The following is a 25,252-nucleotide window of genomic DNA, read 5'->3' on the forward strand; positions in this document are numbered from 1 at the left end:
ACAAACGTGTGCCACGAGTGCCACCTACTGGGCAGGATAAGAAAAACAGAACCCAGAGATTTCACAGAAAAACCTTACAACCTTGTTGGGTCCGACACCCAGGGAAATCTGACTAAATGCCCAGACGCCAGCAGCAGAAGATAACGGTCCACGCTCAGAAGATTGAGAATATGGCCCAGTCAAAGGAACAAACCAATATTTCAAATGAGATACAAGAGCTGAGACAACTAATGCTGAATATACGAACAGAAATGGAAAACCTCTTCAAAAACGAAATCGATAAATTGAGGGAGGACATGAAGAAGACATGGGCTGAACAAAAAGAAGAAATAGAAAAACTGAAAAAACAAATCACAGAACTTATGGAAGTGAAGGATAAAGTAGAAAAGATGGAAAAAACAATGGATACCTACAATGATAGATTTAAAGAGACAGAAGATAGAATTAGTGATTTGGAGGATGGAACATCTGAATTCCAAAAAGAAACAGAAACTATCGGGAAAAGAATGGAAAAATTTGAACAGGGTATCAGGGAACTCAAGGACAATATGAACCGCACAAATATACGTGTTGTGGGTGTCCCAGAAGGAGAAGAGAAGGGAAAAGGAGGAGAAAAACTAATGGAAGAAATTATCACTGAAAATTTCCCAACTCTTATGAAAGACCTAAAATTACAGATCCAAGAAGTGCAGCGCACCCCAAAGAGATTAGACCCAAATAGGTGTTCTCGAAGACACTTACTAGTTAGAATGTCAGAGGTCAAAGAGAAAGAGGATCTTGAAAGCAGCAAGAAAAAAACAATCCATCACATACAAGGGAAACCCAATAAGACTATGTGTAGATTTCTCAGCAGAAACCATGGAAGCTAGAAGACAGTGGGATGATATATTTAAAATACTAAAAGAGAAAACCTGCCAACCAAGACTCCTATATCCAGCAAAATTATCCTTCAAAAATGAGGGAGAAATTAAAACATTCTCAGACAAAAAGTCACTGAGAGAATTTGTGACCAAGAGACCAGCTCTGCAAGAAATACTAAAGGGAGCACTAGAGTCAGATACAAAAAGACAGAAGAGAGAGGTATGGAGAAGAGTGTAGAAAGAAGGAAAATCAGATATGATAGATATAATACAAAAGGCAAAATGTTAGAGGAAAATATTATCCAAACAGTAATAACACTAAATGTTAATGGACTGAATTCCCCAATCAAAAGACATAGATTGGCAGAATGGATTAAAAAACAGGATCCTTCTATATGCTGTCTACAGGAAACACATCTTAGACCCAAAGATAAACATAGGTTGAAAGTGAAAGGTTGGGAAAAGATATTTCATGCAAATAACAACCAGAAAAGAGCAGGAGTGGCTACACTAATATCCAACAAATTAGACTTCAAATGTAAAACAGTTAAAAGAGACAAAGAAGGACACTATATACTAATAAAAGGAACAATTAAACAAGAAGACATAACAATCATAAATATTTACGCACCGAACCAGAATGCCCCAAAATACGTGAGGAATACACTGCAAACACTGAAAAGGGAAACAGACTCATATACCATAATAGTTGGAGACTTCAAATCACCACTCTCATCAATGGACAGAACATCTAGACAGAGGATCAATAAAGAAATAGAGAATCTGAATATTACTATAAATGAGCTAGACTTAACAGACATTTATAGGACATTACATCCCACAACAGCAGGATACACCTTTTTTTCAAGTGCTCATGGATCATTCTCAAAGATAGACCATATGCTGGGTCACAAAGCAAGTCTTAACAAATTTAAAAAGATTGAAATCATACACAACACTTTCTCGGATCATAAAGGAATGAAGTTGGAAATCAATAATAGGCGGAGTGCCAGAAAATTCACAAATACGTGGAGGCTCAACAACACACTACTAAACATCGAGTGGGTCAAAGAAGAAATTGCTAGAGAAATTAGCAAATACCTCGAGGCGAATGAAAATAAAAACACAACATATCAAAACTTATGGGACGCAGCAAAGGCAGTGCTAAGAGGGAAATTTATTGCCCTAAATGCCTATATCAGAAAAGAAGAAAAGGCAAAAATGCAGGAATTAACTGTCCACTTGGAAGAACTGGAGAAAGAATGGCAAACTAATCCCAAAGCAAGCAAAAGGAAAGAAATAACAAAGATTAGAGCAGAAATAAATGAAATTGAAAACATGAAAATAACAGAGAAAATCAATGAGGGCAGAAGTTGGTTCTATGAGAAAATCAATAAGATTGATGGGCCCTTAGCAAGATTGACAAAAAGAAGAAGAGAGAGGATGCAAATCAATAAGATCAGAAGTGGAAGAGGAGACATAACTACTGACCTCACAGAAATAAAGGAGGTAATAACAGGATACTATGAACAACTTTATGCTAATAAATACAACAATTTAGATGAAATGGACGGGTTCCTGGAAAGACATGAACAACCAACTTTGACTCAAGAAGACATAGATGACCTCAACAAACCAATCACAAGTAAAGAAATTGAATTAGTCATTCAAAAGCTTCCTAAAAAGAAAAGTCCAGGACCAGACAGCTTCACGTCTGAATTCTATCAAACATTCCAGAAAGAATTAGTACCAACTCTCCTAAAACTCTTCAAAAAAATCGAAGCAGAGGGAAAACTACCTAATTCATTTTATGAAGCCAACATCACCCTCATACCAAAACCAGGCAAAGATATTACAAAAAAAGAAAACTACAGACCAATCTCTCTAATGAATATAGATGCAAAAATCCTCAATAAAATTCTAGCAAATCGTATCCAACAACACATTAAAAGAATTATACATCATGACCAAGTAGGATTCATCCCAGGTATGCAAGGATGGTTCAACATAAGAAAATCAATTAATGGAATACACCACATCAACAAATCAAAGCAGAAAAATCACATGATCATCTCAACTGATGCAGAGAAGGCATTTGACAAGATTCAACATCCTTTCCTGTTGAAAACACTTCAAAAGATAGGAATACAAGGGAACTTCCTTAAAATGATAGAGGGAATATATTAAAAACCCACAGCTAATATCATCCTCAATGGGGAAAAATTGAAAACTTTCCCCCTAAGATCAGGAACAAGACAAGGCTGTCCACTATCACCACTATTATTCAACATTGTGTTGGAGGTTCTAGCCAGAGCAATTAGACAAGAAAAAGAAATACAAGGCATCAAAATTGGAAAGGAAGAAGTAAAACTATCACTGTTTGCAGATGATATGATACTATACGTCGAAAACCCGGAAAAATCCACAACAAAACTACTAGAGCTAATAAATGAGTACAGCAAAGTAGCAGGTTACAAGATCAACATTCAAAAATCTGTAGCATTTCTATACACTAGCAATGAACAAGCTGAGGGGGAAATCAAGAAACGAATCCCATTTACAATTGCAACTAAAAGAATAAAATACCTAGGAATAAATTTAATTAAAGAGACAAAAAAACCTATATAAAGAAAACTACAAAAAACTGCTAAAAGAAATCACAGAAGACCTAAACAGATGGAAGGGCATACCGTGTTCATGGATTGGAAGACTAAATATAGTTAAGATGTCAATCCTACCTAAATTGATTTACAGATTCAATGCAATACCAATCAAAATCCCAAAAAGTTATTTTTCAGAAATAGAAAAACCAATAAGCAAATTTATCTGGAAGGGCAGGGTGCCCCAAATTGCTAAAAACATCTTGAGGAAAAAAAACAAAGCTGGAGGTCTTGCACTGCCTGACTTTAAGGCACATTATGAAGCCACAGTGGTCAAAACAGCATGGTATTGGCATAAAGATAGATATATCGACCAATGGAATTGAATAGAGTGCTCAGATATAGACCCTCTCATCTATGGACATTTGATCTTTGATAAGGCAGTCAAGCCAACTCACCTGGGACAGAACAGTCTCTTCAATAAATGGTGCCTAGAGAACTGGATATCCATATGCAAAAGAATGAAAGAAGACCCATATCTCACACCCTACACAAAAGTTAACTCAAAATGAATCAAAGATCTAAACATTAGGTCTAAGACCATAAAACAGTTAGAGGAAAATGTAGGGAGATATCTTATGAATCTTACAATTGGAGGCAGTTTTATGGACCTTAAACCTAAGGTCCATAAAACACTGAAGAAGGAAATAAATAAATGGGAACTCCTCAAAATTAAACACTTTTGTGCATCAAAGAACTTCATCAAGAAAGTAGAAAGACAGCCTACACAATGGGAAACAATATTTGGAAACGACATATCAGATAAAGGTCTAGTATCCAGAATTTATAAAGAGATTGTTCAACTCAACAACAAAAAGACAGCCAACCCAATTACAAAATGGGAAAAAGACTTGAATAGACACCTCTCAGAGGAGGAAATACGGATGGCCAAGAGGCACATGAAGAGATGCTCAATGTCCCTGGCCATTAGAGAAATGCAAATCAAAACCACAATGAGATATCATCTCACACCCACCAGAATGGCCATTATCAACAAAACAGAAAATGACAAGTGCTGGAGAGGATGCGGTGAAAGAGGCACAGTTATCCACTGTTGGTGGGAATGTCAAATGGTGCAACCACTGTGGAAGGCAGTTTGGCGGTTCCTCAAAAGGCTGAATATAGAATTGCCATACGACCCAGCAATACCATTGCTGGGAATCTACTCAAAGGAAGTAAGGGCAAAAACTCAAACGGACATTTGCACACCAATGTTTATAGCAGCATTATTTACAATTGCAAAGAGATGGAAACAGCCAAAATGTCCATCAACAGACGAGTGGCTAAACAAACTGTGGTATATAGAAACGATGGAATATTATGCAGCTTTAAGACAGGATAAAATTATGAAGCATGTAATAACATGGATGGACCTAGAGCACATTATGTTGAGTGAGTCTAGCCAAAAACTAAAAGACAAATACTGTATGGTCCCAATGATGTGAATCGACATTCGAGAATAAACTTGGAATATGTCATTGGTAACAGAGTTCAGCAGGAGTTAGAAACAGGGTAAGATAATGGGTAATTGGAGCTGATGGGATACAGACTGTGCAACAGGACTAGATACAAAAACTCAAAAATGGACAACACAATAATACCTAATTGTAAAGTAATCATGTTAAAACACTGAATGAATCTGCATCCGAGCTATAGGGTTTTGTTTTGTTTTGTTTTGTTTTGTTCTTACTATTATTACTTTTATTTTTTTCTCTATATTAACATTCTATATCTTTTTCGGTTGTGTTGCTAGTTCTTCTAAACCGATGCAAATGTACTAAGAAGCGATGATATTGCATCTATGTGATGATGTTAAGAATTACTGATTGCATATGTAGAATGGTATGATTTCTAAATGTTGGGTTAATTTTTTTTCCGTTAATTAATAATAATAAAAAAAAGACCCACTCAAATGGGTGGAGACATGTCATCTTCTAAAAAAAAAATAAAAATAATTCAGATAAAAAAATGGTGGTGGCTTGAACCACTATTTATATCTCATTTGAAATGTTTGCATTTCCCAGAATTATACTGAGGTTGAGCTTATTTTCTTATGTCTGTTGGTTATTTTAAATTTCCTTTTTTTGTGAATCACCTGTGCATATCCCATTTTTCTACTATTATTTCCCCCAGATAGCATGTTTTAGCTTGATATCTTTCATAGTTCAATATCTTCTCCTACTCAGCATCTTTTACTTTTGTTTGTGCTGTAAATGGAATTGTTTTAACTTTAAATGTAGTCAAATGTATCAATCTTTCCCTTGTGATTTGTGCTTTTTTATGCCTTACCAAAAAATTTTTTTTCCCTAAAAAAAAAAAAAATTGCCAATGGCTGAGAGATTTCAAACAGAGTCAAGATGTTATCCTGGAGGTTATTCTTATGCATTATATAGATATTCCCTTTTCAGTTTATGGTGTATTGGAGCGGCTGGAGGGAAGTACCTGAAACTGTAGACTTGTGCTCTAGTAGCCTTGTTTCTTGAAGATGATTGTATAATGATAAAGCTTTCATAATGTGAGTGTGTGATTGTGAAAACCTTGTATCTGATGCTCCTTTTATCTAGGGTATGGACAGATGAGTAAAAAATACAGATAAAAAATAAATGATGGGGGAACAAAGGTTAAAATAAATTGAGTAGATTGAAACACTAGTGGTCAATGAGAGGGAAGGGTAAGGGGTATGGCATGTATGAGTTTTTTTCTTTTATTTTTTTAAATTTCTTTTTCTGGAGGGATGCAAATGTTCAAAAAAATGATCATGGTGACGAATACACAACTATGTGATGATATTGTGAGCCACTGATTGTATAACATGTATAGAATGTATGTCAAGAAAGTTTTATGTTTGCTTGTAAGGTTTATAATAAAAATATTTTTAAAAAGAAAGGAAAAAATATATATATGCTCCTCAAAACAGAGCCCCCAAATATATGAAGCAAAATTGTCAGGATTGAAGGTTGTGATAATTCTACAACAATTGCAGACTTAAATGCACCACTTTCAATCACTGAAAGAACATCTAAATAGAAGATCAGTAAGGAAATAGAGGACTAGAACAAAACTATTAACCAACTAGATCTAATGGGGATGTATAGAACACTCCAACAAAGAAGAGCAGAATACAGTCTTCTCAAGTGCACATGGAACATTTCCCAGGATAGATCAGATGTTAGGCCACAAATAAAATCTTAATAAATTAAAAAATATTAAAAGTCAAATTATTCCTATTTGTAGATGATGTGATCCTATATATAGAAAATGTCGAAACCCCCACAAAAACCCACAAGAAAGATACTAGAACAAATGAGTTTAGTAAAGTTGCGGGATACAAGAAAAGCACACAGAAGTCATTTGCATTTCTATACACCAGTAACCAACAATCTGAAAAACAACTCAAATTGCAATAGCATCTAAGAAAATAAAATACCTAGGAATTTATACCTAGGAATAAATGTAATTAAGGAGGGGAAAGACTTGTATGCTGAAAACCACAAAACATTGCCGAAAGAAACTAAGGAAGACCTAAATAAATGGAAAGACATCTCGAGTTCATGGATTGGAAGACTTAATGTTGTTAAAATGCCAGTACTGCATAAAGTGATTGAAAAATTCAATGCAATCCCTATCAAAATTCCAGCAGCCATTTTTTGCAGAAATGGAAATGCAGATACTCAAAATCATATAGAATTGTAAGAGGCTCTGACTAGGCAAAACAATCTTGAAAAAGAACAAATTTCAAGGACTCAAACTTCCGAACTTCAAAACTTACTACAATGCTATAGTAATTAATTAAATCAGTGCAATTCTGGAGTATGAATAGACAAATGGACCAATGGAATAGAATTGAGAGTCCAGAGATAAATCCACCCATCGATGGCCAGATGAATGTTTTAATTTATTAGAAATTAATAAATTTACAATAAATAAACTCACAAATATTAGAGAATTTGTGGGTTTACAGAACAAGCATACATGAAATACAGGATTCCCAGATATCATCCTATGATTAATGACTTGCATTGGCACAGTACACTTGTGACAACTGATGAAAGCACGTTTTCATAATTGTGCTATTAACTATAGTCCTATAACTTAAGGTTCACGGTGTGAGTAGTGCATTTCCATGGATTAAAAAAAATTTACTCTAGTAACACATATACAACCTATAATTTCCCCTATTAAACACATTCAAATATATATTTCAGTTCTGTTAATTATATTTAAAATGTTTTGCTACCGTCAACATCCATTACCAAGTAATTACGTAGTCCCTTCTCCATGCCTTGTTAACCTATATTCCAGATACTGAATCTGTGACTGCATATTCTAATCATTTCATGTTAGTGAGTTCATGCAATATTTGTCCTTTTGCATCTGGTTTATTTCACTCAACATGATGTCTTCATGGCTCACCCATGTTGTTGCTTGTATCAGAACTTTATTCTTTTTTTTTTACAATTGAATAATATTTCATTGTGTGCATATGTAACATTTTGTTTATCCATCATCTGTTGATGCACATTTGGGTTGCTTCCATCTTTTGGCAACTGTGAACAATGCCGCTATGAACACTGGTGTGCACATACCTGTTCAAGTCCCAGCTTTCAATTTTTGGGGGTATATATCTAGAAGTGGAATTTCCAAGTCATATGCTAATATTATGATTAACATTTGGAGGAACCATCAAATTGTCCTCTATAGTGGCTGCACTATTTTACATTCCTACCAATAATGAACGAATACTCCCATTTCTCATATCCTCTCCAACACTTGTAATTTCCCATTTTTTAATAGCAGCTGTTCTAGTTTGCTAGCTGCCAGAATGCAACACACCAGGGATGGATTGGCTTTTAATAAAAGGGGATTTATTTTGTTAGTTCTTCAGAGGAAAGGCAGCTAACTTTCCACTGAGGTTCTTTCTTACGTGGAAGGCACAGGATGGTCTCTGCTGGTCTTCTCTCCAGGCCCCTGGGTTCCAACAACTTTCCCCGGGATGACTTCTTTCTGCATCTCCAAAGGCCTGGGCTGAGCTGCAAGTGCTGAGATGAGGAATGCTGAGCTGCTTAGGCTGTGCTACCTTGTGCTCTCTCATTTAAGCACCAGCCAATTAAGTCAAACGTCACTCATTGCAGCAGACACACCTCCTAGCTGAGTGCAGATGTAATTAGCAACAGATGAGGTTCATGTACCATTGGCTTATGCCCGCAGCAACAACACTAGGTATGCTCACCTGGCCAAGCTGACAACTGAATCTAACTAACACAGTAGCCATTCTAGTGGGTAAGAAATCCACATTGAAATATGGATTTGATTTGCATTTCCCTGATGCCTTATGATGTTTAGCATGTTTTCATGTGCCTTTTGGTCATTTGTGAATCTTCTTTCGGAAAAATGTCTATTCAGGTCTTTTGCCCAAATTGAATTAGGTTGTTTGTCTTTGTGTTGATTTGAAAGATTTCTTTATATAATCTGAATGTTAAACCCTTGTTGAATATGGTTTCTAAATATTTTCTCCCATTAAGTAGGCAGTTGCTTTACTTTCATGATAAAATCCTTTGAGGCACAAACGTTTTTTAATTTTGAAGAGGTCCCACTTGTCTTTTTCTTTTGTTGCTTGTGCTTTGGATAAAAAGTCTAAGAAACCATTGCCTAACACCAGATCCTGAAATGTTTTCCTACATTTTCTTCTAGGAGTGTTAACAGTTCTGGCTCTTATGTTTAGGTCTTTGATCCATTTTGAGTTGACTTTTGTATTTGGTAAGAGATAGGGGTCCACTTTCATTCTTTTGCAAACAGAAATCTAGTTTTCCCAGCATCATTTGTTGAAAGGACTGTTCTTTCCCAATTGTCAAAAATCAGTTGAACATAAATGTGAGGGCTGATTTCTGAGCTCTCAATTCTATTCCATTGTTTTGTATGTCTGCCCTTGTGCCAGTACTATGCTGTTTTGATTAATGTGCTTTGTAATAAATTTTAAGATCAGAAAGTGTGAGTCCTCCAAGTTCATTGTTTTTCAAGATGGTTTTGGATATTTAGGGCCTCTTACCCTTCCCTATAATTTTTTTTTTATTAGAGAAGTTGTGGTTTTTGGAACAATCATGCACAAAATACAGGATCCCCAAATACCATCCTAATATTAACACCTTGCATTGGTGTGGTACATTTGTTATAATTCATAAAGCACATTTTTATAATTGTATTATCTATAGTTCATGATTGTACTTAAAGTTCACTGCTTTTGTTATGTAGTTCCACAGATTTTTCTTTTTAAAAATTCATTCTAGTTCACTCACATAAATTTTTTGGGGGGGGCATGTGGGCTGGGAATCGAACCCAGGTCTTCTGCATGGCTGGTGAGCATTTTAACACGGAACTACCTGTGCACCCTACACCTGTATAAATTTGACTGGTTTTTCCATTTCTGCAAAGCAAGTTGTTGGATTTTTGTTTATGATTACATCAAATCATCTGTAATTGCTTTCAGTAGAATTGACGTCTTAATATTGTCTTGCAATACATGCACATGGGATATCCTTCATTTACTTAGGTTTTTTATTTCTTTTAACAATGTTGTGTAATTTTTCGTGTACAAGTCCTTTACATACTTGGTTAGATTTATTCCTAGATATTTGATTCTTTTAGGTGCCATTGTAAATGGAATTTTTCCCTTGATTTCCTCATCAGATCATTTATTACTGATTTTAGAGTGTTGACCTTGTATTTTACCTCTTTGCTGAATTTATTTATCAGCTCTAGGAGCTTTGTTGTGGAGTTTTTTCAGGATTTTTTGTATACCGGATCATGTCATTTGCAAACAGAGTCACGTCTCCTTTTTCAATTTGGATGCCTTTTATTTCTTTTTCTTACTTGCACTTCCTAGAAGTTCCAGAACAATGCCAAGAGTGGTGATAATGGGTATCCTTGATTTTTTTCTGATCTTAAGAGGGAAAACTTTCAGCCTTTGACCATTAAGTATGATGTTACCTGGGGGTTTTTCATATATGCCCTTTATCACGTTGAAGAAGTTTCCTTCTAGTCATGGTTTTCTAAGTGTTTTTATTGAGAAGGGGTGCTGGATTTCATCAAATACCTTTTCTGCATCAATTGGTCATATGTTCTTTGTTCCCCCTTCATTCTATTAATGCGGTATATCACATTAATTGATTTCTTATATTGAACCACCCTTGCATACCTTGGATAAATACCACTTATCTTGGTGTATTATTATTTTAATGTGCTATTGGATTGTTTCCTAGGATTTTGTTGAGGATTTTTGCATCTATATTCATGAGATATTGTCCGTAATTTTCTTGTGGCATCTTGATCTGGTTTCATCTGATGATGCTGTTTGGCCTTGTAGAATGAATTAGGGAGTGTTCCCTCCTCTTCAACTTTTTGGAATAATTTTACAGGAATGGCGTTAATTCTTGGAAGGTTTGGTATAATTAATCTGTGAAGCCATTTGGTCTTGGGATTTTCTTTGGTTGGTTTTCAATTACTGATTCAATCTATTAACTATATATTGGTTTGTTGTGATCTTCTATTTCTTCTTTTTTCAAAAAAGCAGTTTTATTCACACACCATACAATCTATCCAGCATGTACAATCAATGAAGAGTGTTCAGCTAAATGTTCTTAATGATCCATGTGTACTAGATAAGAATGCGTATTCTGTTAGTGGGTGGTATGTTCTATATATGTCTATTAAATCTAGTTGGTTAGAGTATTGCTTTAGTCTTCTATTTCCTTATTGATCTTATGTTTAGATGTTCCACCTATTATTGAAAGAGGTGTGTTAAAATATTCCTACTATTAATGTAGAACAATCAATTTCTCCCTTCAAATATGTATTTGCTTCAGATATTTTGGACCCCTTCTGTTAGGTGCATATATATTTATAATTTGTTACGTCTTCATGTGGAGTTGACCCCTTTATCAGTATATAATGACTATCTTTGTCCTTCAGGATGGTTTTTTAAATTTAAAATCTATTTTATCTGATTTTACTGTAGCATCCCAGCTCTCTTTTGGTTCCTACTTGCATGGTATGTTTTTCCCCATCCTTTCACTTACCCACTTTTCTGTTTAAATTTAAGGTCTCTTGTACAGAGCATACATTTGGGTCATGTTTTTCATCCATTCTTCCAGTTTCTTTCTTTTGACTAGAGAGTTTAGTTCATTTACATTTAAAATCACTACCGATAATGCAGGACTTTCTTCTGCCATTTTGCTATTTAGCCTTTGTAAGTCTTATATATTTTTTTGTATTTCAATTCTTCCATATGCCTACTTTCATAATTATTTGATTTTTGAGGGTTGTACCATATTTAGTGCCTTTTCATTTCTACCTGGTATATTTTCCATATTTTTCTTTGTGGTTACTATGGGGTTAAAATGTAACATCCTAAATATGTAACAAGCATATTTACTCATACTCTGTTCTAATATCCCTCTGTCCCACCATTTTTGTTCATGTTACCAATAACTATGTACGTTGTATGTTCCAAACCATACATTTATTACTTTTTATACATTTGTATTTTATCACCTAAGGGAAGATTAATAAGTGGAGTTACATACCAAAAATGCAATACAATATACTGGCATTTATAACTACCCATATAGTTACCTTTACTGGAGGTCTTTCTTTCTTTATGCCACTTTGAACCACTGTCGAGTACTCTTTCCTTTCACTCCAAAGAACTCCCTTTAGCTTTGCTTATAAGGCAGATCTAGTGGTGATGAATTCCTTCAGCTTCTGTTTTTCTGGGAATGTCTTAATTTCTCCCTTACTCTTGAAAGTCTTGACAAATATAGATGTTGGCAGTTTTCTTTCAGTACTTTAAGTAATCCAATCCACTGCCCTTTTGCCTCCCTGGTTTCTGATGAGAAATCAGAACTTAACCTAATTTGGACCCCTTATACATAACACATTGCTTTTCTCTTGCAGCCTTCAGAACTGTCTCCTTGACTGCTGCATTCAACATTTTGATCAGTATGTGATGGGGTATGTTTTCTTCTAGTTTATTCTGTTTGGTGTTCTCTAGGCTTCCTGGATGAGCATAGTCACATCTTTTGCTAAGTTTGGGAAGTTTTCTGTCATTATTTCTTTGAATATTCCTTTTGCCCCTCTCTTTTCCTGCTGGGAGCCCCATATAATGTGCATATCAGGATGCTTGATGGTGTCCCAGAGGTGTCTCAGAACATTTTTGTCTTTTATAATTCTTCTTTTCTGCTCTTCAACCAGACTCATTTCAATCGTTCTATCAACTCCAGACTCGTTCTTTCAACTCCAATCTCTGGGGAAATCCTCCTGGAAATTTTTCATTTCATTTATTGTGATCTTCAACACAGCTAGTTCTGTTTAGCACCTTTTTAAAATTTCTCTTTACTGAGAAATTTTGCTTATCCTCATATTGCTTATTCATTGTTTTCCTGAAAATACTGTAGTTCCTTCTCTGTATTTTTCTTTCTCTCCTGGAGAATATTGATGATCATTTTTTAAAAAAACTTTGGTATTTCCAGAGTCTGGTTTTCTTCATTGACATTTTCTGGATTTTTATCCTCTTTCTTTGGATGGGCCATCATTTCCTGTTTCTTTGTTTTGCAATTTTTTTTTCACACTGTACATTCTAATATTTTAAGTGTTAACTCTGAGATTTATTCCTTGAGATGTCTGTTTCTTGAGTTTGTAACCAGTTGGTGATATGACAAATTTTCTTGAGTATTAGCCCCACTGTCAGGAAAGTTCATCCAAGGCAAATAAATACAATTGAAGGGTGTACCAGTTTGAAAGGATTTATGTACCCTAATAAAAATCCAATGCTTTAATCCATAACAATCTTGTGAGAGCAACAGTTTCTTCTAATCCCTATTCAGTACTCTGGGTTGGAAGCTCTTATTTAGATTATCTCTATGGAGATGTGACTCAATCAAGTGTGGGTATTAAACCTGATTAGGTGGAGACATGTTTCCACCCACTCCAGGTAGGTCTTGATTAGTTTACTGGAATCCTATAAAAGAGGAAACATTTTGGAGAAAGCTGGATATTCTGAGACAGCAGAGAACGCTGCAGAAACATGAAGCAGAGAGTCCACCAGCCAGCAACCTGTTTTTTTCAAGAAAAGAAGGTATTCATGATCTTACAAGAACGGGCACCCAGCAGAAAAATGGTGGCTGGCACACCAAACAACAGAATGCCACAGGTTTTTATATCCTAAGCCTAGCACGCAGGCCCCTCCCCTGTTTCTTCACTGACTGGGTACTCCAGAGGTTACAGCCTATCTGGATAGTCTAATTCAAATTTCCAGTGGAAGGTTCTTGCCTTTTATTATGCTTAACATTTCAATGACCCTGGCCATTATCTAAACTTTGCTTCTACCTATTTGGTGCCAATTCTAGACTTACACCAAAGGCTCTCTCCTTCTCTACCTGCAAGATCAGTTTAAGCTGTCCTGCCACCCTTTCCTGTACCATCTTGTGTGAAAGCTAAACTTAATTTTCTTACAAATCCCCCCTCTTTCTCTTTGAACTCTTTTAGTTTTCACATTTTAGTCTTTCTTCAAACTTGATAAGAGCCTTTTCACACTATTCATCATAGGGATCTTCCTTTTTTAAGGGGGTATAAATTGTTTCAGCATTTGCTCGCTTAAGGAAGCCTCAATAAGTCTCTGAAATAAACCTTGGGCACATGGGATAATGCAGCACCTAAGTGCTGTGAGTACCCAGTTACAATGATTAAATAAGTTAACCAATGGCCTGGCAGGGAAAGTTGTACAGCCACGTGACTTGGTTTCTGCAGTTGTGGGCAGCCTGAGAAACACCCAGCCAGCGTTTGCGCTGGCCCCTCAGCCAAGCTGCTTCCTGGCCTGTTCCTACTGGCCCATTCCCGGTCCCTACCCCCAGAGGGGCCAGCAGCTGTGCAGTCCTGGGAGCCTGTGGGTGGGCCATGCATGGCAGAGGGGTTTGGGGCTTAGAGGAGGGGGCTGGGTGGGTGCCAAGTCCACGGTCTCAGTGCCAGTGCAGCCAGAGACCTTTTGAGAATGAGGAGATAGCCACAGAACCATGACAGAAGGACAAGAGAACCACAGAGTCCACCAGCTAGCAAGCCTTGGAGATGAAGAAGGAAAATGCCTCCCAGGGAGCTTCATGAAACAAGAGGCCTGGAGAGAAAGCTAGCAGACGCTGCCACGTTCACTATGTGCCTTTCCAGCTGAGAAATGCAGAATGTCATCGGCCTTCTTGAACCAAGGTATCTATCCTTCGATGCCTTAGATTGCACATTTCTATAGACGTGTTTTAATTTGGGCAATTTCACAATCTCAGGACTGTAAACTTGTAATGTATTAAATCCCCCTTTTTTTTAAAAAACCGTTCCGTTTCTGGTATATTGCATTCCGGCAGCTAGCAAACTAGAACAAAGGGTCCTCCCTCTTGTCTTATCCTGGGCTTCTGATTGCTGGTGGCCTCAAGAGTTCCCCTGTTTATAGAAGTTTGAATGGCTCCTCTAATTCTCAGGAGATGGACCTTCTCCCTCTGCCACCTATTCCACTACATGATTTAAAAGAGGTAAGTCTTTGCTCCAGGCTGCCTGCCTCAACTGTTTTTTACACTGCTTTGTCTCAAAGCTGCTTTTTCCTGGAGAGGAGTTTCCCAGCTAGAACAAAGCAGGGACCCACAAAGGGAGCACCAGCAATTCCAAACTGCCCTGGAAAGAGGATAAGTGAGGAGCTAGAAGTGTGAACTTCCTCCATGGCTCTACAAAGCTGTGCTTTCTTGATTTGCCCAGCAAATGCAACCCTTCAACTCTCCTCCACCTCCTTCATCTGGGGCAGGCTGGGACAATGGCTGCCATTACAGCTGGGCTCCCAGCAATCCCAAGTAGCTAATGAAAAACTGTAATCATTGATTGACAAGCACCCACCCCAGAACTCAAGGAAGTAGATTTTTATGCCCTTTTCTGGCATGAGAAAGCTATGTCAGGGGCGCTATCCCATCGCTACCTGTGAGAGTAGGGGCTATATGATGGTAATAGCCCCACAAAGAGTGCAGTTTATTGGTATTGTGCTGGTTTGAAGGTTATTACGTACCCCAGAAAAGCCATGTATTAATTTTGATTCAATTTTGTGGAGGCAGTGTTTATTTTAATCCTGACTCAATACTGTAAGATGGAAACTTTTGATTTATCTCCACAGAGAGGTGACACATCTAACTGTGGCTGTAACCCTTTGATAGAAGGAGATGCAACTCCACCCATTCCAGGTGGGTCTTGATTAGTTTACTGTAATCCTTTATAAGAGGAAACACTTTGTGCGGGAGATCCAGGTTCGATTTCCAGCCCACGCACTTCCTAAACAAATAAAAATTCAACAAATGGTGTTGCAATAAGGGGATACTCACATGGGAAAAAGAATGAAATGTGACCCCTGCCATACAGCACCACCACCACCACCACCAACAACAACAACAACAACAAAAGAGGAAACACTTCGGATAGAGCCAACAGAGAGAGCAGATGTAGATGCTTGGAGAACAGAAACTTCAGAGAACAAAGACATGGATGTTTGCAGATGCTTGGAGTCTAGCAGACATCACCACGAGATGATTGTGAAGCACGCTGGAACCTGGAGAGAGCCAAAGGAAGCCAAGAAATGAAAGCCAGACCCAGAGAAGCAAAGTGAGGAACCCGACAGGAACAGAAGCTGAAAGCAATGAAGCCCAGGAGCAAGGGACCAGCAGATGCTAGCCATGTGACTATCCAACTGATAGAGGTGTTTCTGACATTGGCCTTTCTTGAGCGAAGGTAACCTCTTGTTGGTGCCTTAGTTTGGACAATTCTATAGGCTTAGAACTGTAAACCTGTAATTTATTCCCCTTTTTAAAAGCCATTCCAGTTCTGGTATATTGCATTCCAGCAGCGTGCAAACTAACACAGTATTTACCATAATACACGAGCCTCTTTCTCCCACTCTTCCCTGAGTGCTGTACAGTGTCCTACTGGACTTAGGTGTCAAAATAGTTGATTTAAACAGTTCCTGTCTGTTTAAATGCTGTTCTGGTGGAGGGAGGGATAGGAGCTTCCTATTTCATCTTCCCACAATCCTGCATGGGTTAACTGACTTTTGACAAGAGTGTCAAATCCATTAAATGGGTGAAAGAATAGTGTCTTCAAGAAATGGTGCTGAAAAAGAATGATGGTGGATTCTACCTCTCACCATAAATATATACAGTAATTCAAAATGGATCAATAATCTAAATAAAGTGAATTTCACTAAAATTAAAACCTTTGACATCAAAGTACGTTATCAACAAAATGAAAAGACAATCTACAGAAGGGGAGAAAATATTTGGAAACCATGTATCTAACAAGGGTTCAATATTTAGAATATATGAATAATGTCTAAAACTCAACAACAAAGACAACACAATTAAAAAATGAATCATGGGATTGAATAGTTATTTCTCCAAAGATAATCAAATGGCTATAAGTATACAGAAAGATGCTCAACATCATTAGCCATTAGAGAAATGCCAAATTAAAACTACGAGATACCACTTCACACTCATCAGGATAGCTATCACTAATAAAACAAAATAAGTTTTGATGAGGATGTGGAGAAATAGGAACTTTAGAAAATTGGTTGCTCATGTCTTTCTAGGAAGTTGCCCATTTCATCTATGTTGTCTAACTTATTAGCATATAGTTGCTCATAGTATCCTTTCATTCCCCCCTTTCTTTCTGAAGGGTCAGTGGTTATACAACCTCTTCCATTTCTGATTGTATTTATATGCATCATCTCTCTTTTCTTCTACTTTAAAATTTTTTTTAACCTAGCTAAGGGTCCATCGATTTTATTGATTTTCTCAAAGAACCAACTTCTGGTTTTGTTGATTTTCTCAATTGTTTTCATGTTCCCAATTTCATTTATTTCTGCTCTAATCTTCATTATTTTGTTTCTTTTGGGGTTACTTTGCTATTCTTTCTCTAGTTCTTCCAAGTGAACAGTTAATTCCTTGATTTTCACTCTATTTTTTTTAAAGTATAGGCAGTTCAGGCAATAAATTTCCCTCCCAGCACTGTCTGTGCTACATCCTATAAATTTTGATACGTTGTGTTCTCATTCTCATTTGCCTTGAGATATTTACTGATTACTCTTATAATTTCTTCCTTGACCCCCTAGTTGTTGAAAAGTATGTTGTTTAGCCTCCATATATTTGTGAATTGTCTGGTCCTCTGCCTGTTATTCAATTTCCAACTTCATTCTATTATGATCTGAGAAAGCGTTTTGTAAAATTTCAACCTTTTTAAATTTATTGAGACTTGTTTTGTGACCCAGTATATGGTCTATCCTTCAGAACAATCCATGAGAACTTGAGAAAAATGTGCGCCCTTCTGTCGTGGGGTGTAATGTTCTGTGAATGTCTGTGATGTCTAGTTCACTTATTAGATTATTCAAAATCTGTTTCTTTATTGACCCTCTGTCTAAATGTTCTGTACACTGATGAAAGTGGGGAATTGAGGTCCCCAATTATTATGGTAGAGGTCTCTACTTCTCCATTCAGTGTGTTTGCCTCATGTCTTTTGGAGCACTCTCAGTGCATAAATATCTATGATTGTTATATCTTTTTGTTGAATTGTTCTTTTCATGAATACATAGTGTCCTTTGTCTCTTTTGTTTTATATTTGAAGTCTAATTGTTGTATGTTAGTATAGCTACCTGTTATTTTCTGGTCACTGCTTACATAAAATTATCTTTTCCCAACCTTTCACTTTCAACCTACTTTTTGTTCTTGGGTCTAAAATGAGTCTCCTGTAGACAGCATACAGATGGGTCCTGTTTTTCAATCCATTCTGACAGTCTCTTTTGACTGGGGAGTATAATCCACTAACATTTAATATTACTACTGTAAAGGTAGTATTTCTTCTACCATTTTGTCTTTAGGATTTTATATGTCATACCTAATTTTTTCCCCTCTTTTTTCCTTTACTGATAGTCTTCATTTGTACACTCTTCTCTAGACTTCTCTCTCCTGTCTTTTTCTATCTGCCTGTAGTGGTCCTGTTAGTATTTCTTGTAAAGCTGATCTCGTAGCCGCAAATTCTCTCAGACTGTTTGTTTAAAAATATTTTAATCTCCCCTTGTTTTTTGAGGAAAGTTTTGCTGGGTATAGAATTCTTGGTTGGCAGTTTTTCTCTTTTAGAATTTTAAATAAACCATATCATTATCTTCTCACGTCCATGGTTTCTGCTGAGAAATCCACACAGTCTTATTGAGTTTCCCTTGTTTGTGATGGATTGCTTTTCTCTTGCTCCTTTTAAAATTCTCTCTTTGACATCTGACAATCTGATTAGCAAGTATCTTGGAGTATGCTATTTGGACCTATTCTGTTTGGATTATGCTGCACTTCTTAGTTCTGTAATTTTATGACTTTCATAAGAGATGGGAAGTTTTCAGTGATGATGTCCTCCATTAGTCTTTCTCCAACTTTTCCCCTATCTTCTCCTTCTGGGATACCCCCAAGATGTATATTTGTGTGCTTCATGTTGTCATTCAATTCCTGAGACCCTACTCCTATTTTTCCACTCTTTTTCCTATATTTTCTTTTATGTGTTGGATTTCAGATGTTCATTCCTCTAGTTCACTAATCCTTTCTTCTGCCTCATCAAATTTATTGTTGTAGGTTACCATTATCTTTTTCATCTCTTCTATTGTGCCTTTCGTTCCCATAAGTTCCGTGATTTGTTTTTCAAACTTTTGAGTTCTTTATGTTTGTCCAATGTTTTCTTTATATACTCCCTCAACTCGCTGATGCAATTTTTTATGAGATTTTGCATGTCTGTGCGAACATCCTGAATTAGTTGTTGCAACTCCTGTATCTCATTTGAAGAGTTGGTTTGTTCCTTTGACTGGGTCATATCTTCAATTTTCCTAGCATGACTCATTATTTTCTGCTGCTGTCTAGGCATTAGATTTCCTTAATTAGTTTATTCTGGTGGTGGTTTTCACTCTTTTTACCTAGGGTTTTCTTGCTGGATGGCTTTGTTTTCTATCTGTTCATTAATATTCAGTTCAATGTATTCTAGATCTCTAGCATAGGTTCTGTTCAACTGATCAGAAGTTTTCAGTTCCTATTTTCATTTCTTACTATCTATATAGAGCCTTTTTATTTTTCTTTCAGGAGGGTCTTCTCAGTTATTATCAACTCCAGTCAGATCTTCCCAGACAAGACTGACCCACATCTCAGGAGGAGAGTACAGCATCAGTTTTCCCAGCAGGTTGTCAGACATTCCATGAAGCCTCTAGACTCTGTGCTTTTCCTATCCTACACAGTATGTGGTGATGTGGTGTTTGTCTGCCTGTGACTTTCCCCCAGCATAGTGATGTGGTGCCTTTAATTTCAGCAGACTCTCTCTGCCAGGGGCATGGTTGAGACAGAGGTTGAAGTAGTAGGTGGGCTTTGATTACTTCTGTTTAAAGCCGCTGCGGCCTGAATAAGTGTTACAATGTACTTTGAAATTCACTGCTTTGTATATATATTATATTTCACAATAAAACATTTTTTAAAAAGTGAGATTACAAAAGGCCCATTCAAATACTGTTGGTACATAGCAAAACAGGCCAAGTATTCTCTAGGTAAGTGAGGCAATGTTTATTGTAAATCTTTGGTTTAGCAATCCTATTTCTAAGAATTTATCCAAAAGAGTGAACTGTAGAAAAAGTACAAAAGCCAGTTTATGCTTCCAAGTTTTCTGCATCTTGCACATACTGAATTTGTAATCTCAGGGGACACATACACAAACACAAAAAGCCAACAAATGTTACGTAAAAATGCTACTAGATACAGGGAATAACAATTTTCTCAGAATTTCCCAAAATGTACTTTAAGTACTCACCACCAATTTAAAGCTAGAAGCAAAGCTATAAATACTACAAAATGCCATATACTCAAGGTATATAGTATCAGTGTACATTTAAGTTCTAAAAGCTTATTTAGCAATTCTTTCCTCTATCCTGAAGTTTGGATCAGACCAAGTTGGGCAACAAATGAACAGAAATCTTCTGGAGACGTGTATGTTATTAAATAATTTGTTTATTATACTGCATTTATAAAGAAAATAGACAATGCACCCAGTAGAAAGAATAAAAATGTATTCAGTTGTATTTTTAACTGACAGCATTTAGAAATCCTTAGTGAGATCATGGTAATTTGACAGTATTATGATTAAGCTCAATAAAGGTACAGGGGGTACTTGGAAGACCAAGTTCTACAGCTACATTTTTCCACATCTTCCACATTATCTGGCTCCTTAAATGACAAGGAAAAAGCCCTTAGTATAGTGGGGAAACATTTGTAAAATGAAGTTATAGGATCTCTCTTATGACAATTTCCTTCATTCATGTCAATTGTTTACTAAAATAGGGGCTCTTTTGAGTTTTTTGGTTATTTCACCTTATCGTCATGTGAATTCCCATAATTTCACATTGTGATTTCATAGAGTAGAGGATAATTCAGTTCTGTTCTTCTATTGCTTTAGCTGTAGATAACAGCTGAAAACCCAAGGTGGATATGAATTGCTGAAGGACTTCCCTGCCGTAGTTTGATATAATCTATTCTCTTTATTCTTCATAGGTGTGTAGTAGACAGCCTATCTTAAAATTCTTTCTACAGAATCATGTCTATTTCAAGAGAGTACTCAATTAAGGATCCGATGAATGGCTGGCCACAGTTACAGTAATGCGCTTATGAGTTAAATGGATTGCATAATGGCACCATTTTTTCCTTTGCCATTGTTGGTGGAAAAATAAGAGAAACTAGTTTCCAATCTCCTGTACAGAAAATTGGCTACCCAGTCTTCCTGCAATAGGGCCTCAAGTTGCACCTCCTTGGCTTTCTGGAAATTAAGAGTCCTGCAGCCACTTCTGGAAAATGCTGTAAATCCCCAAGGCCCACTTGGTCCATGCTAAACAAGCAGCTGTGACTCCAATCCTGCCCCACTTTTGCTTTTCAATATGACCAGAGGAATAGGTAACGTCTAGAGCAAGTCTATGAGAGGCCCATCCTAAAATAAGATTCACAAAGCTTTTCCTCATTAAACAAACAAACAAAAAAGTCTCAAGTACATCTCAATCATCTCAAAACTGAGGTAAAAAACTTACATTACACAAGGAAATAGCAGCAGAGAATGGCTAATCTTAAAAACCAACCAAAAAACAACAACAATAAAAAAAGTGCCACCCCACCCCTCCCCTTGGTTCTTTTATCCTGGGGTTTCATGTAAGACGCTAAGCCTCTGATAAAATGAGAAAAAGGTAAAGCCACAGAGGGAAACTGCTTCAAAGCCAAAATCTTGGGCAAAGAAAAGAAAAACCCATAAATAAAGATAGGGGACAGTTTGGAAAACAATCAAGAGCCCTGCGACATATTTTTTTAGATGGCAAATCTGTGAAACGCAGACCTCCATTCTAGTTATTCCGAATTCTTTTTTATAGGATAACAAATTCAAATGCAATGAATAAAGTGACAGCCAGGGATTAAAAACAACAAAAACAACAAAAAGCTGATCAAAATAACTGTGCTCCTAGGGAGACAGAAGACACATAGGAAATCACTGCTTGCTGAACACCTGTGGTTCTGAAGAAATTGATTTTCAATGGTTCCAGTTTTGCTTCCGTTAATAATCAGACTGGAGTCAAGGATCTTGGAGTTATTAAAGGATGAAAGTAATTTGATGGCGCTTTGAACAGTGATAAACTTGACGTTTATATAACCTATTAAAAAAGATAATAGCTTAAAAGTTGCAGGGGAAAGTGTGAACACAGAGAATAAGAGAAACGATCCAGGAAGATGATGCAGCCTGGATACAGCAAGTTTAATGTCTCTGCTGCACAGAATTAACATTTCCCCCCCCCCCCCCTCATCCTTATGCTAGCAATGGGATATGCACTAGAAAAGTTGACTCTTAGAGTCAGTGAATAAAAGGATGGGCTCATACATCTTCATAGCTCTTTTTAAAAAGGATGGTCACAATTTAAAAGGATATCCTAATGGCAAGGCAAAGGTATGGGGCAATAAGCTGTTTTACATTTCAGTTCATTAGTCTTTGGCAGAGCCCAACCAAGGCCAAATTCACCTAGGATGCCCAATGGCTGTGGGGATCTCCACAGGGTCATGTAAGCAAACCCAAATGAACACGTTGGATTAAAAAAAAAATTTAGAAACCCTTGAAGAAAGAGCTTCACCCTGAAAAAGGAAGAGGGAAAAGCTGGGGCAGAATGGGGGAGGGTCAGTGTGTGACCTTTGCTGCAGTGTTGGGCAGGGTCTTAGGAGTTGAGCCAGGGGTGCTGGAGACACTCAGCTGCAGTGGCTCTCTTCTCGGGGATCAGCTCCAACATGGGCAGTAAAAAATCTGTGAAGCCAGCTGCCTCTTCCTGAGACCACTCATATTTCTCCACCAGAACCTCAAATAGACCCCAGGGTTTCAGCTTCGTGATGTGCTTCAGGTCACCTGCGGTGAAAACAGTACAAAAGCAAATGACCAACACTGACAAGTGACAAGATCCTCTTGTGGAAATCCAGGAACTATTCCAGGCAGTCTATACAGAATCAAACTTTGCAATCAGAATCTATTTCTTTTCCATTCACAAAGCACCTCTTCTCTAATGTGCTCCTTGGAAAGAAGCATCTTCATTATTTTCTTGAGGGCTTTAAAATTTAAGATGATTTGTTTTTTTTCTCCAATCCAGGGTTTTTTTCTCCTACTCAAATTGGGCAGACCTACCAGGAACTAGGTATTCACTAAAATGAATATTAAATGCCTACATACTCAATATGCCCTCTTATGGTGTAAAGAGACAGCACATGCCAAGAACAATTTGCTTATACTCTTTCTGAGCTCAATAAATGCTTGTAAATACTGCTTTAAAATGATGCAGTCATTTAAAGATAGAGCTAACACCATGACAAACATGTATAAAGGTAAAGAAACCCAAAGAGCAAACTCAACACAGCCTTCAGAAAAAGCAGCATGATCCACTGTACTATTCTGGAGTTTCAATTTAATTTTTGCTTTGAAGCAATAATTTTTCAGAGATAGTCAATGATTTGTGGTTTATTAGGTCAAATGCTGCTTTCAAGTTTTTTTCATATACAATATTTATTTGAAGTCTTATCTGAGGGCAGTGAGTGCCTATATATTTATCCACTTGGTAGACACATGCCTTAATCTGACTCTGCACGTAATGAAGCACTCTTATGAAGCGCTTTACCAAGTTCCTGTGCCATCCATAGGATGCTTGCTATTAAGAGTTGAGAAAAATGACTTTTCTCAGCACTAATACAAAGGCTGTGAAGAAAAAGGAAACCAGTCTTCTAGTCTCTTCCCGGTCACTTTTTTCACATTTTAGCTTTTAAGTTTTACTGGGAATGTGTAAAAAATACATATACTATATCAAATAAAAAACTTGTGGTGAAAAGTTTTATCTTTGCTTCTGTTTCCTTCAAAAAGAGCTAACACGAACTTGGCAAACTGAAAATAGTCTGTATGACCGATGTACTTAAGTTACCTTGTTGGGATACAAAGCTGAGTGAGAAGTCATCTCTGCCTTTAGGAAGCTTAAACTAAACTCACTTGCCTGTTGGTAGAGATGGTTCTTAAATTAAATACAAGCAAAAATTTGTCCACTTGTCAGAAGTGCTATAGTAGGAGTAATCAAAAACCAACTATGTGTCAGGCACTACACACACACACACACACACACACACACACCCTCTAATTTAATACAAAGTACACACTAAATCCTCATTTAGAGATGAGCAGACTGAGGCACAGAGACATTGTGTTGTGTCAAAGGTTACATAGCTAAAGAAGCAGCTGGGATTTGAACCCAGACAATCTGGTTCCATCTTTGTGCCTGATCACATTATCCACATCTCTTTTTTAGGTGTTGGGAACTCAACTACACTTACCTTTTCATTTTTAAACACTTTTGCCCTTTAATGTCAGGGAACAGACACATTTATTTTACCTTTTTTGGTGAAAAATTCCTTGGAATATTTTCCTGCCACAATGAGCTTGCGAGGCACCTTTCCCAGAAGTTCTATGATCAATGCAATGTGATCTGTATGTTTCAAACATTTCAAGAGGGAAAAAAAAGACATACATAACAGGAGTAACAACTGCAACTCTAGACACTGGCAGAAAGAGTAGCATGCACACCTCTTTGTAAAGCATCTCAGGTTTGCTTTCTTTTCTAAATGGGGAGAGGAGGACTATCCATCTAATGGAGAATCCAGAAATCCACAAAAATTGAGTGCTCACTCCAGTGGGACTTGAGTGATAATCAAAACCAATACAATCTTGGTGTGAATGCTCTGCTTCCTGAAGTATCCCTGGGGCCTAGATGGAAACTAATGTTAACAACACTACCTCTGCGATTGAAGAAGTCCTGTGAATATTTCCCACTGAGGGCAAAGCGTCTTGGAATTCTGCCTATCAGCTCTATAATATGCGCAATGTGGTCTAAAATAGAAGCGTAAGAAGAACAGGATCAAGGACAAGCTTTAAAAGAGGTTTCTTCTACGATTAACTTTTTTCAAGGACTAGTTGTTAAAAGCAACTACAAACAAAACCAAGGATACTCAAGGGGAGACTGGGAAAGCCAAAAAATTATTTCAGGTGGTTGGTCACCTGATGGTGGCTGGCAAGTCTCATTATAAATTTGAGTCTTACCTA

At 37.0% G+C, this 25,252-nt stretch overlaps 1 protein-coding gene across 4 annotated transcripts in view; it reads right to left on the reverse strand.

Moving 5' to 3' along the window:
* Nucleotides 1-20,592: 20,592 nt before the first annotated feature.
* SRPK1 (SRSF protein kinase 1) overlaps nucleotides 20,593-25,252 on the reverse strand; it is a 131,627-nt gene continuing 126,967 nt past the window's right edge. The window contains exons 15-17 of one of the 4 annotated variants that reach the window (XM_077161594.1): nucleotides 24,947-25,039; nucleotides 24,546-24,638; nucleotides 20,593-23,026 (exon numbers count right to left, since the gene is read on the reverse strand). In XM_077161594.1, the coding sequence (XP_077017709.1) occupies nucleotides 22,842-23,026; nucleotides 24,546-24,638; nucleotides 24,947-25,039 (371 nt within the window). In that variant the 3' untranslated portion in view covers nucleotides 20,593-22,841. The remainder of the gene's footprint in view (nucleotides 23,027-24,545; nucleotides 24,639-24,946; nucleotides 25,040-25,252) is intronic. The other 3 variants (XM_077161593.1, XM_077161595.1, XM_077161592.1) reach the window with 3 other exon arrangements.

The sequence above is a fragment of the Tamandua tetradactyla genome, chromosome 5, assembly GCF_023851605.1.
Source record: "Tamandua tetradactyla isolate mTamTet1 chromosome 5, mTamTet1.pri, whole genome shotgun sequence".
Classification (NCBI taxonomy): domain Eukaryota; kingdom Metazoa; phylum Chordata; class Mammalia; order Pilosa; family Myrmecophagidae; genus Tamandua; species Tamandua tetradactyla.